General features: G+C 38.1%; 1 protein-coding gene across 1 annotated transcript in view; it reads left to right on the top strand.

Annotated features, from left to right (window-relative positions):
* The first annotated feature begins 2,293 nt into the window (after positions 1 to 2,293).
* Positions 2,294 to 12,313, top strand: part of LOC149200728 (putative serine/threonine-protein kinase PBL7) — a 70,275-nt gene continuing 60,255 nt past the window's right edge. Inside the window, exons 1-3 of the mRNA XM_089402781.1 lie at positions 2,294 to 2,788; positions 5,433 to 5,635; positions 5,933 to 6,122. Of these exons, the coding sequence (XP_089258907.1) occupies positions 2,656 to 2,788; positions 5,433 to 5,635; positions 5,933 to 6,122 (526 nt within the window). The 5' untranslated portion in view covers positions 2,294 to 2,655. The remainder of the gene's footprint in view (positions 2,789 to 5,432; positions 5,636 to 5,932; positions 6,123 to 12,313) is intronic.

The raw sequence follows: 12,313 nt of genomic DNA, 5'->3' as shown, positions 1-12,313 counted from the left end.
TGGCTCTAGTGGAGAAGATCCAATACCTAATAGGTTTGAGGATCAGACCCATCTCTCCTAACATCTGAGGCTGAATGAATAACGCTGAAGAAACTCAACAATATCTGTTGGCCCGATGAAGAGCCGATGGCAAGTGCAAACTGTCCACTAAATCGTGTCTTGGGGTGGTTCACACGCTGCTAAATGCTGGAGGACCTAGTCTGTCTCCCAGGAACGGATCTGAGACGGAACTGGTGTTGATATCTCGTGTAGCAGGTTGAGGTCCCACGGATCCTCACTGATTTGGAGTCTGGATATGTACTAGTATCAATCGATCTCTTGGTGCCCTTGTCTGAAGGTAGTACCCTGAAAATTGTTGTGATCCTCTGTGTGGGGTCTGGTCTGATGGGAGGCTAAAGAATATACACTCGGAACCTAAGAGCCTCCTGCACATATAGGGCCAAACATCTCTGATTGGGTACTTGAAAAAGTTGGCGAGGGTCCGAGAATCTCTGAACAAGCAATGAAACCTTCCTCTAATCTCGTAGTAGACATGGCATCCAAGGATGAAGTGCACCTCGCTCTCCACTTTCTGTAAATGACATACCTGGCAGAGTATGTCTAGTCTATCCACCTGATGGTTTGTCTCTACCTGAAGTCTATGAGAACCTACTCTGAACTGGCCTAGAGGAATGCGAAGAGCATGCATCCAGTGGTGAAACGTATACTGGGGTCGAACAATGAGCCCGCCTCTCAACTCCAAGAAGTGCTCAGCATAGAAGGCCATCTTTGGGCGCAACCCTCCTGGAGGATTGACCCAGGGGACTCGGATGAAATACCTGTAGATGTCCTCCCTGATGATCTTGTTTAGCTCTTGTTTAGTAGGTAAAAGGTGACTAGGAGCGTCTAAGGAATATCGAAAAGGAGGGAGAGGATCCAACTAAATTCCCACTGACTCTAAGAGGTTTGAAACTCCTGTAAACCAACATCTGGCTCGCCCTAAGGGGGCAAAAGGGACAATAGTCTCAGAAGAGAAATATGCCAAGTAAGGATAACAGTCCCTACTCTTTATTGAGTTTGCCAAGCCCTGGACACGATGTAAGAATGAAACCAATCTGAAGATCATCTCAAGCTGAAAGGGCTGAGCTCCAAACTCTGCAAGGATGATGTGCTACAACACTGTCAGTTTGCACCTAATGATGCGGCGGAGAAGAAGAATTTGGACTCTCTCAGTTGAAGCCCAGTCCGACTCAAGTAAAGACAGTCCCCAAATCTCTGAGCCATATAGAATAGTGGGACGAAGCAAGGTGTCCATGAGGCTCATCTTGGACGAGATGTCCTGGAAGTGATGTCGAAAGCACTGCCTCTTGAGAAAGGCTAAGGATCCATATCCTTTGTTGATCCGAGGTTAGAGCGCTGATCTCAAACTGAAGCAAGGGCCTGAAAATTGCACCCCCAAGTAAGTATACGTGGTGGGGATCTCAATCTCCTCCCCTGAATAGAAAATGAAGGTCTGAAGTTTTCTTCACCCCATTGAAAATCATAACCTTGGTTTTACCCAGGTTGACCGTCAACTATCCATGGTCACAGAATAGAGCTAAGGCAGCCAACTGCCTCTGTAATCCTTCTGGGGATGAGGAGAAAAAGACCAGGTAGTCAACAAAGAGTAGAATAATATCAAAACCTGGTGAAGAAAGCAGCGATCAGTATCCTGGATATGCTCGTATAGAAATGTTAATAGAGTGAAATTAACATTTTTTACCAAATTTTTATTAATAAAAAAATATAACAATAATTATGATATATTTTTTAAAAATATATAAACCTAAAAATTTTTTTCACTGTAGAATAAAAATATACTTAAATTATTATTTAAAAATAAAAATATACTTAAATTATTATTTAAAAATAAAAATATACTTAAATTATTATTTGAATATATATATACACATATATATATATTATATAACAAAACTACCAAAAAAAAAATGGGAACACAAAAACGCAAACCAGTTAGTTTATTACTCAACAAAATTACCAAAACAAAAGAATCGGAAACTTTACCTTTCAGGGAAAGGATGAGCCTCGGATCACCATAATAAGGACATGAACCTCAGATCAGATCGCTGTCATAGAGACTACAGGGGATATAAATATGGTTCCGTAAGTAACTGTTACCATGAATTTTTGTAATGGAAATGGTTTCTTCTGATTTGATTTGGAGTGAATAACAGTAATTTTTTTTTTACTGTAACAGTGAATTTCTTGTTGTTATCCACTCCAAATCAAAATAAACAATTCCTACTTTCACTGTGCGATGATTTTATTGTCATTTCAAAGCTATAACGCACTTCTCGTCCCCTCCTGCTCGGTCTACACCGCCCTATGCAGGATTTTCAGAGACCTCGATCTCAAGCACAAAATCATTCAGTTTAGCCCGATCCATGACCAATTTACCTCCAATTTCATTATCGGCCATCCGATATGTGTCAGATGGCGTCGAATTTGGCCGTGTAACGACCAACAACGAGGCCCAGAGGGCGGAATCTTAGCAATTGAGATAAATTTAGTTAATTGTTGCAATGATATTAATTGCAGCGGAGCTGATCGTGGCTTTGAATTCGATTTGATAAGTTTTTTCGCCTGTGGCGAGGTATTCTGGGATCGGATATTGCAATGGGTTGCTTCCCGTGCTTTCGATCTCGGAAGACAGGTTCGAACTCCCCAGGCCCTTCTGAGAGTGAGCGTAGCAGTAAAGAAACACAAGTACATGCCAGAAAGGGATCGCACCTTTCCAGAATTTCTTCAGGTCAATTTCATTTCACACACATATTTCGAATTTAATTGTTTTAAATTCATTCTTTAATGTGCCAGATTTCCTTTGAAACCCCAACATAAGTTTGGTTGGATATCCCGGATTGTTGAACGATAATTTGTTTTGATTTTAAGTGATTACCTTGGCATCCCACACCATTGGCTCCTGTTTTAGTTTTGGTCATTAACATTCTTGTTCTGTGAGAAATGATTTAAATTATGTCTGGACACCTCTTATTTATAAGCAATTATATATGATTTTTGCTAAATTATAACAGTTTTGAAATGGCGGCTCACGGTTCTGATTTAGCCACACAGCAGGGTCATGCCAGGATAGGCATTTTTAGTGACCGATAATTTGTTTTGATTTTAAGTGATTACCATGGCATCTCACAACATTGGCTCCTGTTTTAGTTTTGGCCATCAACATTTTTGTTCTGTGAGAAATGATTTAAATTATGTCCGGACACCTTATTTATAAGCAATTATAGATGATTTTTCTAAATTATAACAGTTTTGAAATGACGGCTCACGGTTCAGATTTAGCCACACAGCAGGGTCATGCCAGGAAAGGCATTTTCAGGAAAGAGCTGGAATCTCCTACAGTAAGTGCAAATTCGGGTATGTTGGTTCTCATCGCCCATGTCGGGAGCCTAGTCACCGTATTCGGTGGTTTGTTCTGAAAAAATTCAAAATTTGCCGAATCTCATGGACCGGCCATTAAATTTGCCAGACTTCTCGAATGTGACAGCCACAAATCTGATCCATACGAAAAATTCTAATACAAAGAGAATTTTAATCTGTCATTTAATATATTTATCTTTTATAATTTTCCTATTTTAGAATCTCGAGATGAAGTCGCAATCAAAATTTTCATCTGATCTTGGTTGCGAATTTAATTGCTATGAACGTGGCATTAATTTTCATATGTTTTCTCTTTGCCAAACCCAATGCTGAATTTTATCATATTTTTAACGTGGGAGGATTTTTTCCTGAATTTCACTGTCTCTGAATTCAAGCACTAATATGAACCACGTGACTTAAGTAGGGAGGGGAAGTCCGCATCCCTTTCTGTGACCCGGTAATGTGAAACTGTATGATGTATTTTTGCACGTACATTAATGGAATACACAATTGGAAAAAATATTAGACTGAGAAATTGATACAATAGAATGGAGATGCGACGTTCTATCTAAATTTGTGTTGAAAATTATTTATGTATAGAAATTCATTTTTTTGGCTTTCAAGGATGCTAACCTTTCCAGGTCTAACTTTCCAGCATGTTTTTAACCTGTAATTGCGTGGACATGATTGATGCATGATCACTAAAGCTTTTTCTCTTGTGAATTAAAATAGCAACCTTGGGTTCACTTTCGTGGATATATATTTGATACTTGTTTCTCAGCCATTTAAATGCAGTCGTGTGAATTTTGTACCTTTGATTTATAGTTGATACTCATTTCTCAGCCATTTAAATGCAATAATGTGAACTTTTGATTTCTAATCACTTGCATTTTGTCATTTGGAATTAATGATCATCTAAGCACAACTTAGATTGGGCTAATGAAATGGTGTGGTTGACAAAATATTTAATATATGGAGTTCCAACCAAACTGATACATTTTCAACATTTTAGGATTCTTTTCAACGTTAGGGGTACCTTTTTCTTTGAAGGAAAAGAGTGTGAGGAAACCCAAGGGATGCTTGCCCACATTTGTGGATGGCATCCCTAGTAAACCAGTTGACCTACAGTAGTGTGCCTCACCAGGGAGGATTCGAAGCAGATAACTGTTGACATGGAAAAGTCAAATGCTCAGGAACATTAGTGACAACCATTTGAGCTAACCCCCTGGGCTAACAATGTTTGGAAACATCTTGTCTTGACGATGAACCACACTTGCTGGTTTGAAATGCGTCGACAAATGAATTTTGATGTGATTATTGCCGAAAACAATATCTCAAAAACTTGATATGGATCACAGAAGCCTTAATTCAATAATCTTGTCCTACCCTCAAGAACTAAAACGAGAGTGAGAATTTTGGTGCTTTGCTAGCCCCAGTTGGTTCACAAAGGGAAAAATATCATAAATGGGATTTGAACTTGGGTGGGGAAGGTAATAACTTCTCCTCTCAACCACCTAGCTAGACCCAATTGACATTTCCAAGCAAAACGTCATAGAAAATCCAAGGGATGCTTCTCCACATTTGTGGATAGCATTCCTAGTAAACCTGCTGGCACAGACTAGTATGCCCTACCCAGGGGGGTTCAAACAGGCACCTGTTGGCACAGAACTAGTCAAATGGCCAAAAACATTGGCAACAACTGCTTGAGCTAACTCCTTGGGCTAAATTTTAGGCTACCTACCTTTTGTATATTATTTGTTAATATGCAATCCAGCAGATATAGTGGGGCATCTGGGGTTTGTTTACTCATTTGATGCCAAGGTTTATTATTCTATTTTAATAGTAGTTTAGTATGCTATTCAATTTATGATTTAAGCTGGTGTTCATACTGGATAGAGAGGTTATGTATCTTTCCTCAACTGGTATTATGTTTTTAAGTTTTCGCTAAATAAAAATGTAGATTTCTGGTAATAGAATGAAATTGTCACACATCTTTTGTTTCTTGGTTATTGCAGAAAAACTAAAGTCAAAGCCTTCAGTTGATAATAAAAAAGAGGGATCCATATCTGTCAAGAATGGCCCCTCTGCTAATATTTCTGCTCAGACTTTTACATTTCGGGAGCTTGCGGCAGCTACCAGAAACTTCAGACCTGAAAGCCTCCTTGGTGAAGGAGGCTTTGGACGAGTTTACAAGGGGCGCTTAGAGAGCACTGGCCAGGCAAGTTATTGTAGCATATTTTATTATGGAGACAATCACTTGCACACGTAGTTTGGAACCTGCCATTGGCACTACACCTGCCATTTGGGCTATTGGGTCTTCGTTCACAAAGGGAGCTTTGTGTACCATTGTTTCTTTGCCTTTGGCAACTTGGACCTTCACCTGTGGGAACTTGACTTATGATGGTCTGATTTTAGGGACGTAGACAAACGGTCACACTCTTGTTATTTAATTTGCATCTAAACTTTTACTTACTGCAGTGTCTGTGATTTCATTGGTTTTTAACTGTTTTGACAGGTTGTGGCTGTTAAACAACTTGATAGAAATGGGCTTCAAGGAAACAGGGAATTTCTTGTAGAAGTTCTTATGCTCAGTCTTCTACATCATCCTAATCTTGTCAACTTGATTGGTTACTGTGCTGATGGTGATCAGCGGCTTCTTGTCTATGAGTATATGCCTTTGGGTTCCCTGGAAGATCATCTTCATGGTTAGCTTACTAAGCCTGCCAAGCTATTTATTTACACAAATTATTTTCCTCCGATATTTGACTTCTTAATAACTTCCTTGTACAGTTATTTAAAAGTTGAAATTCAGGTCAAGGTTTCTTTAAAGAGTTCTAACATCTATTGAATAGCTTTGGGTCACCTTGAGGGTTCATTTTCCAGTTATTTCAATAGGATGGCTGTAGGGCTCTGATTGTAGAAGGTGTAAGGGTATATATAAATAGGAATATAAAGTGCCATATGTTTCACTTATACCTTGAGTGAAAAAGAAGGATTTGTCCCTGTAAAACTTGTTAACAAGAGCAGAAATAACTTCACACGGTATGAGACAAGGAAAACAATATAACCTTTATATGCAATTTGTAAATTGGCATTTCCAGTATACTGTTATTTGTCCAAAGCAGTAAGCCAAGTCTCTGAGCTCTGGTTTGGAACTCTGCATGAATGCATGTTCCCCTATATATTTTGGCTGTTGAGCTAGCTTAGCTCTTTGTAAAGTGACGAGTTTGTCTTAAGTGGGGCCAGACTTCATGCATGTATATGTCAAATGGCACCCCATCTCTGGGTAGTGGTTACTTGACAATACTTAATAGTCCCGAGAAGCATCTTGTCAGGACTTTTTCTTAACATACTGTTATTTTATGTTTAATTGCAGTTTTAGCTGATTGGATCATTTAAATGCAGCAGTACTACCACGGATCACCTTAGCCTAGCAGCTTTTGGGATCTGGTCCTAGGCTGGCCTGGGATTAAATTATTCTCTCAGGTATTACCTGAATGCAGTGAGGGCTAAGGCATAATGTGCAAGCCATGGAAGTCTCTGAGTATCGAAGAGTTCATTCCATGGCTTACTGGGAAATTGTCCAATTGACCATTGTGATGCCCTGGTTGATTTGTTTGGGGTAGCATAGGTAAGATGTGTCAGATTTTAATTTTAGTGCTTGTGAATCCCTGCCTGCTGATGATGGGAGTTTCTGAACTGGTGATGAAACAACAAACCAAAAAGCATGCCTACATCTTTGGGAAACATAGACTGAAAAAATAATAAATGATCATTGGTTCTGAAGATTGAGTTTTGGCTTACTTGGAAATTTAACTGAATAATTTGATGTACAAGCTGGGTAATAGTTCTATCAGGCTAGGTAATAGTTCTCTCTGTAATAATTCTCTTAGGCTATTTGATCTCATGAAAATCTGTTGCTTTATAAATTCCATACTATCTGATTTTCTGCATCTAGCCATCTGTAGCAGGGCCTCAGTTCCAAAGGAGGTTCGCTTCTTTTCTTAAAGAGATAGAACCCATACGCTTCACCAAATATGTCATTTTAAAATAGAATATTGAAGACATTAGATTACTATTTAGATAAGAAATATGGGCTTATGCCTTGTCAAATACCTAAAATGAAATGAATTGGAGTCTTTTAGTGTCCACCAAGACCAAAAGTGGTCCGTTAGAGTCTTTTAATACTCATGATTTACTAGTAGCATTTTTAACTCTATTATCAAGCTTCTCAGTCTACTAGTATTTGCTCTTTTCTATTATTTTACAAGGCTTCTATCTTAAGTTTCTTAACAATATTGGCTGCAAAGGAATGGTTTGTCTCATATAATTTGCTTTCTAAGCATTTTCTAACTGCACTATTTGCCATGTCTTCCTTTTGGCTCCACAGTTGATCAATCTTTGTCCATCTTGATCTTTTTTCCATTTCTATATCAACTTTGTACCATGTCTGTAAGTAATACTGCAATTTTAGATCTTGAATGATGATCTGTTTATGCTTTTGTTTCTTTTCTTCTGTCAGCTACTTAAGGCAGATCCCATATTTTTCCCACGACTTCTTTTTCATACACAATTTTTAAGCTCCGTTTAGTTTTTCAAGTTTCTATTTATCTAGCATTTATAGTGTTCAAACTTCCATCTAACTTGTAATATCCTTCATCTATCCTGATTTAACCTGAAGTGATTGTTTCAAATTCCAATTCAATTATGCAATTATTATAACTCTGCCCTTTTTCATTTCCTTGAAGAACTTCTCTATATCATTCACAACTAGAGGGATTAGGTCAGCTTTTAAGAGGGGAATACCTCCATGATTTCCTTGTTCCTAAGTATTGTTGTGTATGCCCTTTTATTTTACTATATTTTGTTGTTTTATCTACATCTATATTAACCTTGATACAAAGATGATTTTTTTTTATAGATTGTTAAGTTGTTTGGTAAGGTTTGAATGCGATCTGCCAATGTGACTGCCATTTATATAGAGCAGAGCTGATTGTTTTTCTTCCAGGTTACATATCCTGGGGAAACCCCGGGGCACTTCTCCTCATTCTGAGGATGGTACCTAGGGAAAACCATAGGTTCTTCTGGGCACAATGCCAAGTCAACAACAGGGCTCAGAACTGTTACATTAATATGTTCATTAAGAGCTCAACATGTCACTTGCGGGAATTGAACCTGGGCTGGGAGGGTAACACTCATCCTTTCAACCACCCGAGGTAGACCCAATTAACAAAGCAGGCCTGATTGTTTTTTAGTGAGTTGAATTCCTTTGCATCTTTCCCTTTGTTGATATATTGGCCTACTAATGTAGGGCAGAAAGGGCACCTTTCTTGATTTTTATTCTTGTCTTTATTATTTTCTACATGGGTGTTTCTCTTATATCTCTGTTAGGTAATTTTATATACCTGTAGGTGTATTTCTTTGCTAATCAATATTTATCACGTGTCTTTATTGCTATTCAAGAGTTAAAGAAAATGGAGGACACTTGGAAGCAAAGGATTGACATATTCATTTTGTTTTTGGCTCAAAAGAATAAAGGCTTAATTACAAACAGTCAATACAGACCGCTTCAGCTATACCTGTCTTGTGGAAAGGACAGCAAAATCATATATGTAAGTGAAACCAGGTCTTGACCCTGAGTGGGGTCAGGGGATTTTTTTGGATTTCCTTTTTGCAACTGAATATGCAAGGTTTGTCTTGAGGGCTTGACCAACTATGAAGGTTTTTGGATTTTCTGTCTTATCAAATCAGCTTCATTTGAGTCCCCTTCCGAGAGGGAGTTGCTTGTCTAATTATCTGCTGTTTTCTGCTCTTGAGTTCCCCTGCATGAACAAATTTCTCTGGCTTCTTTTATCTTATTGAAATTTCCTTTCATGAACTTGATTTTCTGGCTTTTTGCTATCGTAAGGGTTATCTTTCTTTGGATGATTTCTGAGCAAACTTGTATTTCTTCTCCTTATTTCTCCTTGCTTCTTGAAACCCAGCCCAAGACAAAATTGTTGACCTTGGATGGGAGATGATGTCATTCCTTTTTCAGCTGCTCTCTTCTGCTTGCTGTTTGATCATTGAAGGATAAGGTGCAACTAGATGACCAGCTTCAAAGAAAACTCTGCAACAGAATGCTGTGTTTTCAGGGTATAGAACCTGAGTTCGTTCCTGAATTCCTACATTCAGGATCTCTCTATGTTTTTTGACCCTTTAACTTAGATCCATGTCTGTACATGATTCAGCATAAGAAAGGATTCCTTTTTCTACATTCCCAGTATCTGAACAAATGTAACTACTAAGTGAGTTCCCAACAACCTCCAAATCCAAATCCAAACAAATTTGGAAACTGAGACCTCAAAAAGGGACCAAAATTTCCCCAGAACCAGGGGCCACCTTCTATGACACGTTTCTTGACATTATCGACATCTAGCCCTGGACTTATTCACTTAGCCTTCTACATGATCTGGTTATATACATGTTTATGAGGCCATCCTATTATTGTATCCTTTTTTACTTCATTTCATTTTATCCTAGATTTAGCTTTGGGATTTTCTAGGAGTTGCTTTTGTACTCCCACATTGGACTCGTACTGGTTGTATCCTTCAGTCTCATTGAACTATTTATGGTCATTCATTGGACATTAATAAAATTATCTTATCCTATCTTATCTTAAAGCCTGAATTCAAATTTCTTGTATGCAAAAAGCTAGATCATCTGAAGAATGCCAGAGGCTGTTAAATCTGCAAGTCAAAGTATTTTCCTTTTAATCCTCCAAAGGTCCATCACACCCTTTGAATTAACGTTTAGCTCTGGGATTATCATATCTGTACTAGAATAACCACCCTTGTTGGGCCTTTTCCTGATTGTGTTGAAAGTGTGAAAGGCCTTCTCCTTGTGTGACCACATCTTTGAAAGATTGAGGTTGCATTTAACAATTGCATGCTTATAGAGCAGAGAGTTAGAATGCCTCAAACTTGGATTGACCATATTCAGGGTGCTGTGTAATGCACCCACTGAAACCTGTAGACTGTAATTGGCACATGTAGCTACCTTACCTTGTGGATTTGATGATCCTATTGCCATTGTTAAGCCTTTGCTTAAAGGAGAGACATAAGAAACTGTTGGAGACTTGGCCAATATCATGCTGGAAGATACAGTGGTGGTCTGAGTTGATCACTATCGTGGTTCCATTCTTTTTCGACTTCAAAATGTTAGTGTAATGTTCCCAAGAAATTAATTGCGCAAGAGACAAAGTAACCTATCGATCCCTGTAGGCTATAGTCCTTAATAAAGGGAAAACCCCAAAATACCCAATGTTTCGTCAAGTTTTGGGGCAGGTGGGCAAAGAAACCAAAAAGTTAGTGTTTGGTGTGAACTTTACTCAATCAACTTAGGAGAAAAATCCCCTCAAGGAAATCTATAAATACAAGAGGGTTGATTTCATTTGAGACATCATTGGATTGGCTCATCTCTATGTCTTTTTTAGCCTTAGGCTTTGAGGGTTTTAAGACCCCTTTTTCCTTGTCAATTTCGGTGGTGAAAGATTCCACCCTAGTTGACACATCTCTAATTTTTTCCTTCATTCTGTTCTTGCACAGGAAAGGATTTTGGGAGGGTAGCGAAATTCCTTGCTGGTTTGGGTTCTTGGTGTTGAAAGTTTGGCAGCTCAGGGATGAATTTCTAAAAATTGAAAGTCTCAAGTATGATTTTCCAAAAAAATAGTAAATCACCTTGCATCAATTGGTAATCAAGTACTGTTGATGGAAAATCCCTTCTGATCATCAATCAATCCTAATAGTTCAATTTTGACTTAATTATCAATATTATCATTAATATTAATATTATTATTATTATTATTCTTATGATACTATTATATTATCATTAAAAATAAATTCAAGTCTCTCAATCATAGCTCTCAATAATGTTCTCTTACACTCTCATTATTGGCATGGCATATCCCTTTTACATTCTCGTTAATGCTCTTACACTCTCTTACTCCCATTAAAAGACTCGTCATAAATTTTCCTCTTACACATGCCATAAAATATTCCTCTTACACATGTAATAAAAGATTCCTCTTACAAGGCATGGCATGCAAGATTTCTCTTACACACTCATTAAAGGCATGTCATAAAAGATTCCTCTCACCCTCTCATCTAAGGCATGTGTTGCCTCTCCATAATAGAATTCGAATTGTCTCTCCTTAATGGCATGAGTTACTCTTCCCTAAATGGCAAATGTAACTCCTCCTCAAGGCATAGGTGTTGCTCCCCCTTTGTGTCAAGAATTCATTGCTCCCCTATATATATGTGTCTCATATCATCTCACCTCACTTACTTGTGCATTGTGAATTCGAACTTGAGAGAGAGTTGGAGAGACTTGAAGGAGATTGTGAGAGAGAGAGACTTGGAGAGTAAGAGAACTTGGTGAGCCAAGGTTGATTATGTGTTTGCTTCAGTCATTGCTACCAATGATCTTCATGCTACAACTTATTCAGATTTGGGTGAACTTTCTCATTCTCTTGATCTCTCATTGTACTTTGTATCTCTGCTGAACTATTGATATCTAATAGAAGAAGAATCGGGTTGGGTTTTCCCCTTGTGGATTTTTCCCTGGTCAATGGAACTAATTGTGTCTCATTGTGTTCTTCGCTGTGTTCTATTGTGCATATGGTTTATGTTCTATCTACAATTGCTTAACTAATATTGTAGTTTAAGAATTTTTGTAATAAGTGATTGTTACTACGTAGAACATCAGAATTTCAACATGGTATCAGAGCTTTGGTGAAGACAAGCTCCATTTCCAGTTTTTTTTTTTTTTTTTTATCTGCTGGAATATCTTTTGTTGTCCGCTCCAATTGTAGCTTATTTTCTGCTGAAATATCTCTTGCTATCCCTTCTACTTGCAA

Source organism: Pinus tabuliformis, chromosome 2_1, assembly GCF_031772625.1.
Source record: "Pinus tabuliformis cultivar Carrire ecotype Pingquan chromosome 2_1, CPIR1, whole genome shotgun sequence".
Taxonomy (NCBI): Eukaryota; Viridiplantae; Streptophyta; class Pinopsida; order Pinales; family Pinaceae; genus Pinus; species Pinus tabuliformis.
The sequence above is the reverse complement of the archived record's forward strand: the minus strand, read 5'-3'. Positions and strand labels throughout refer to the sequence as shown.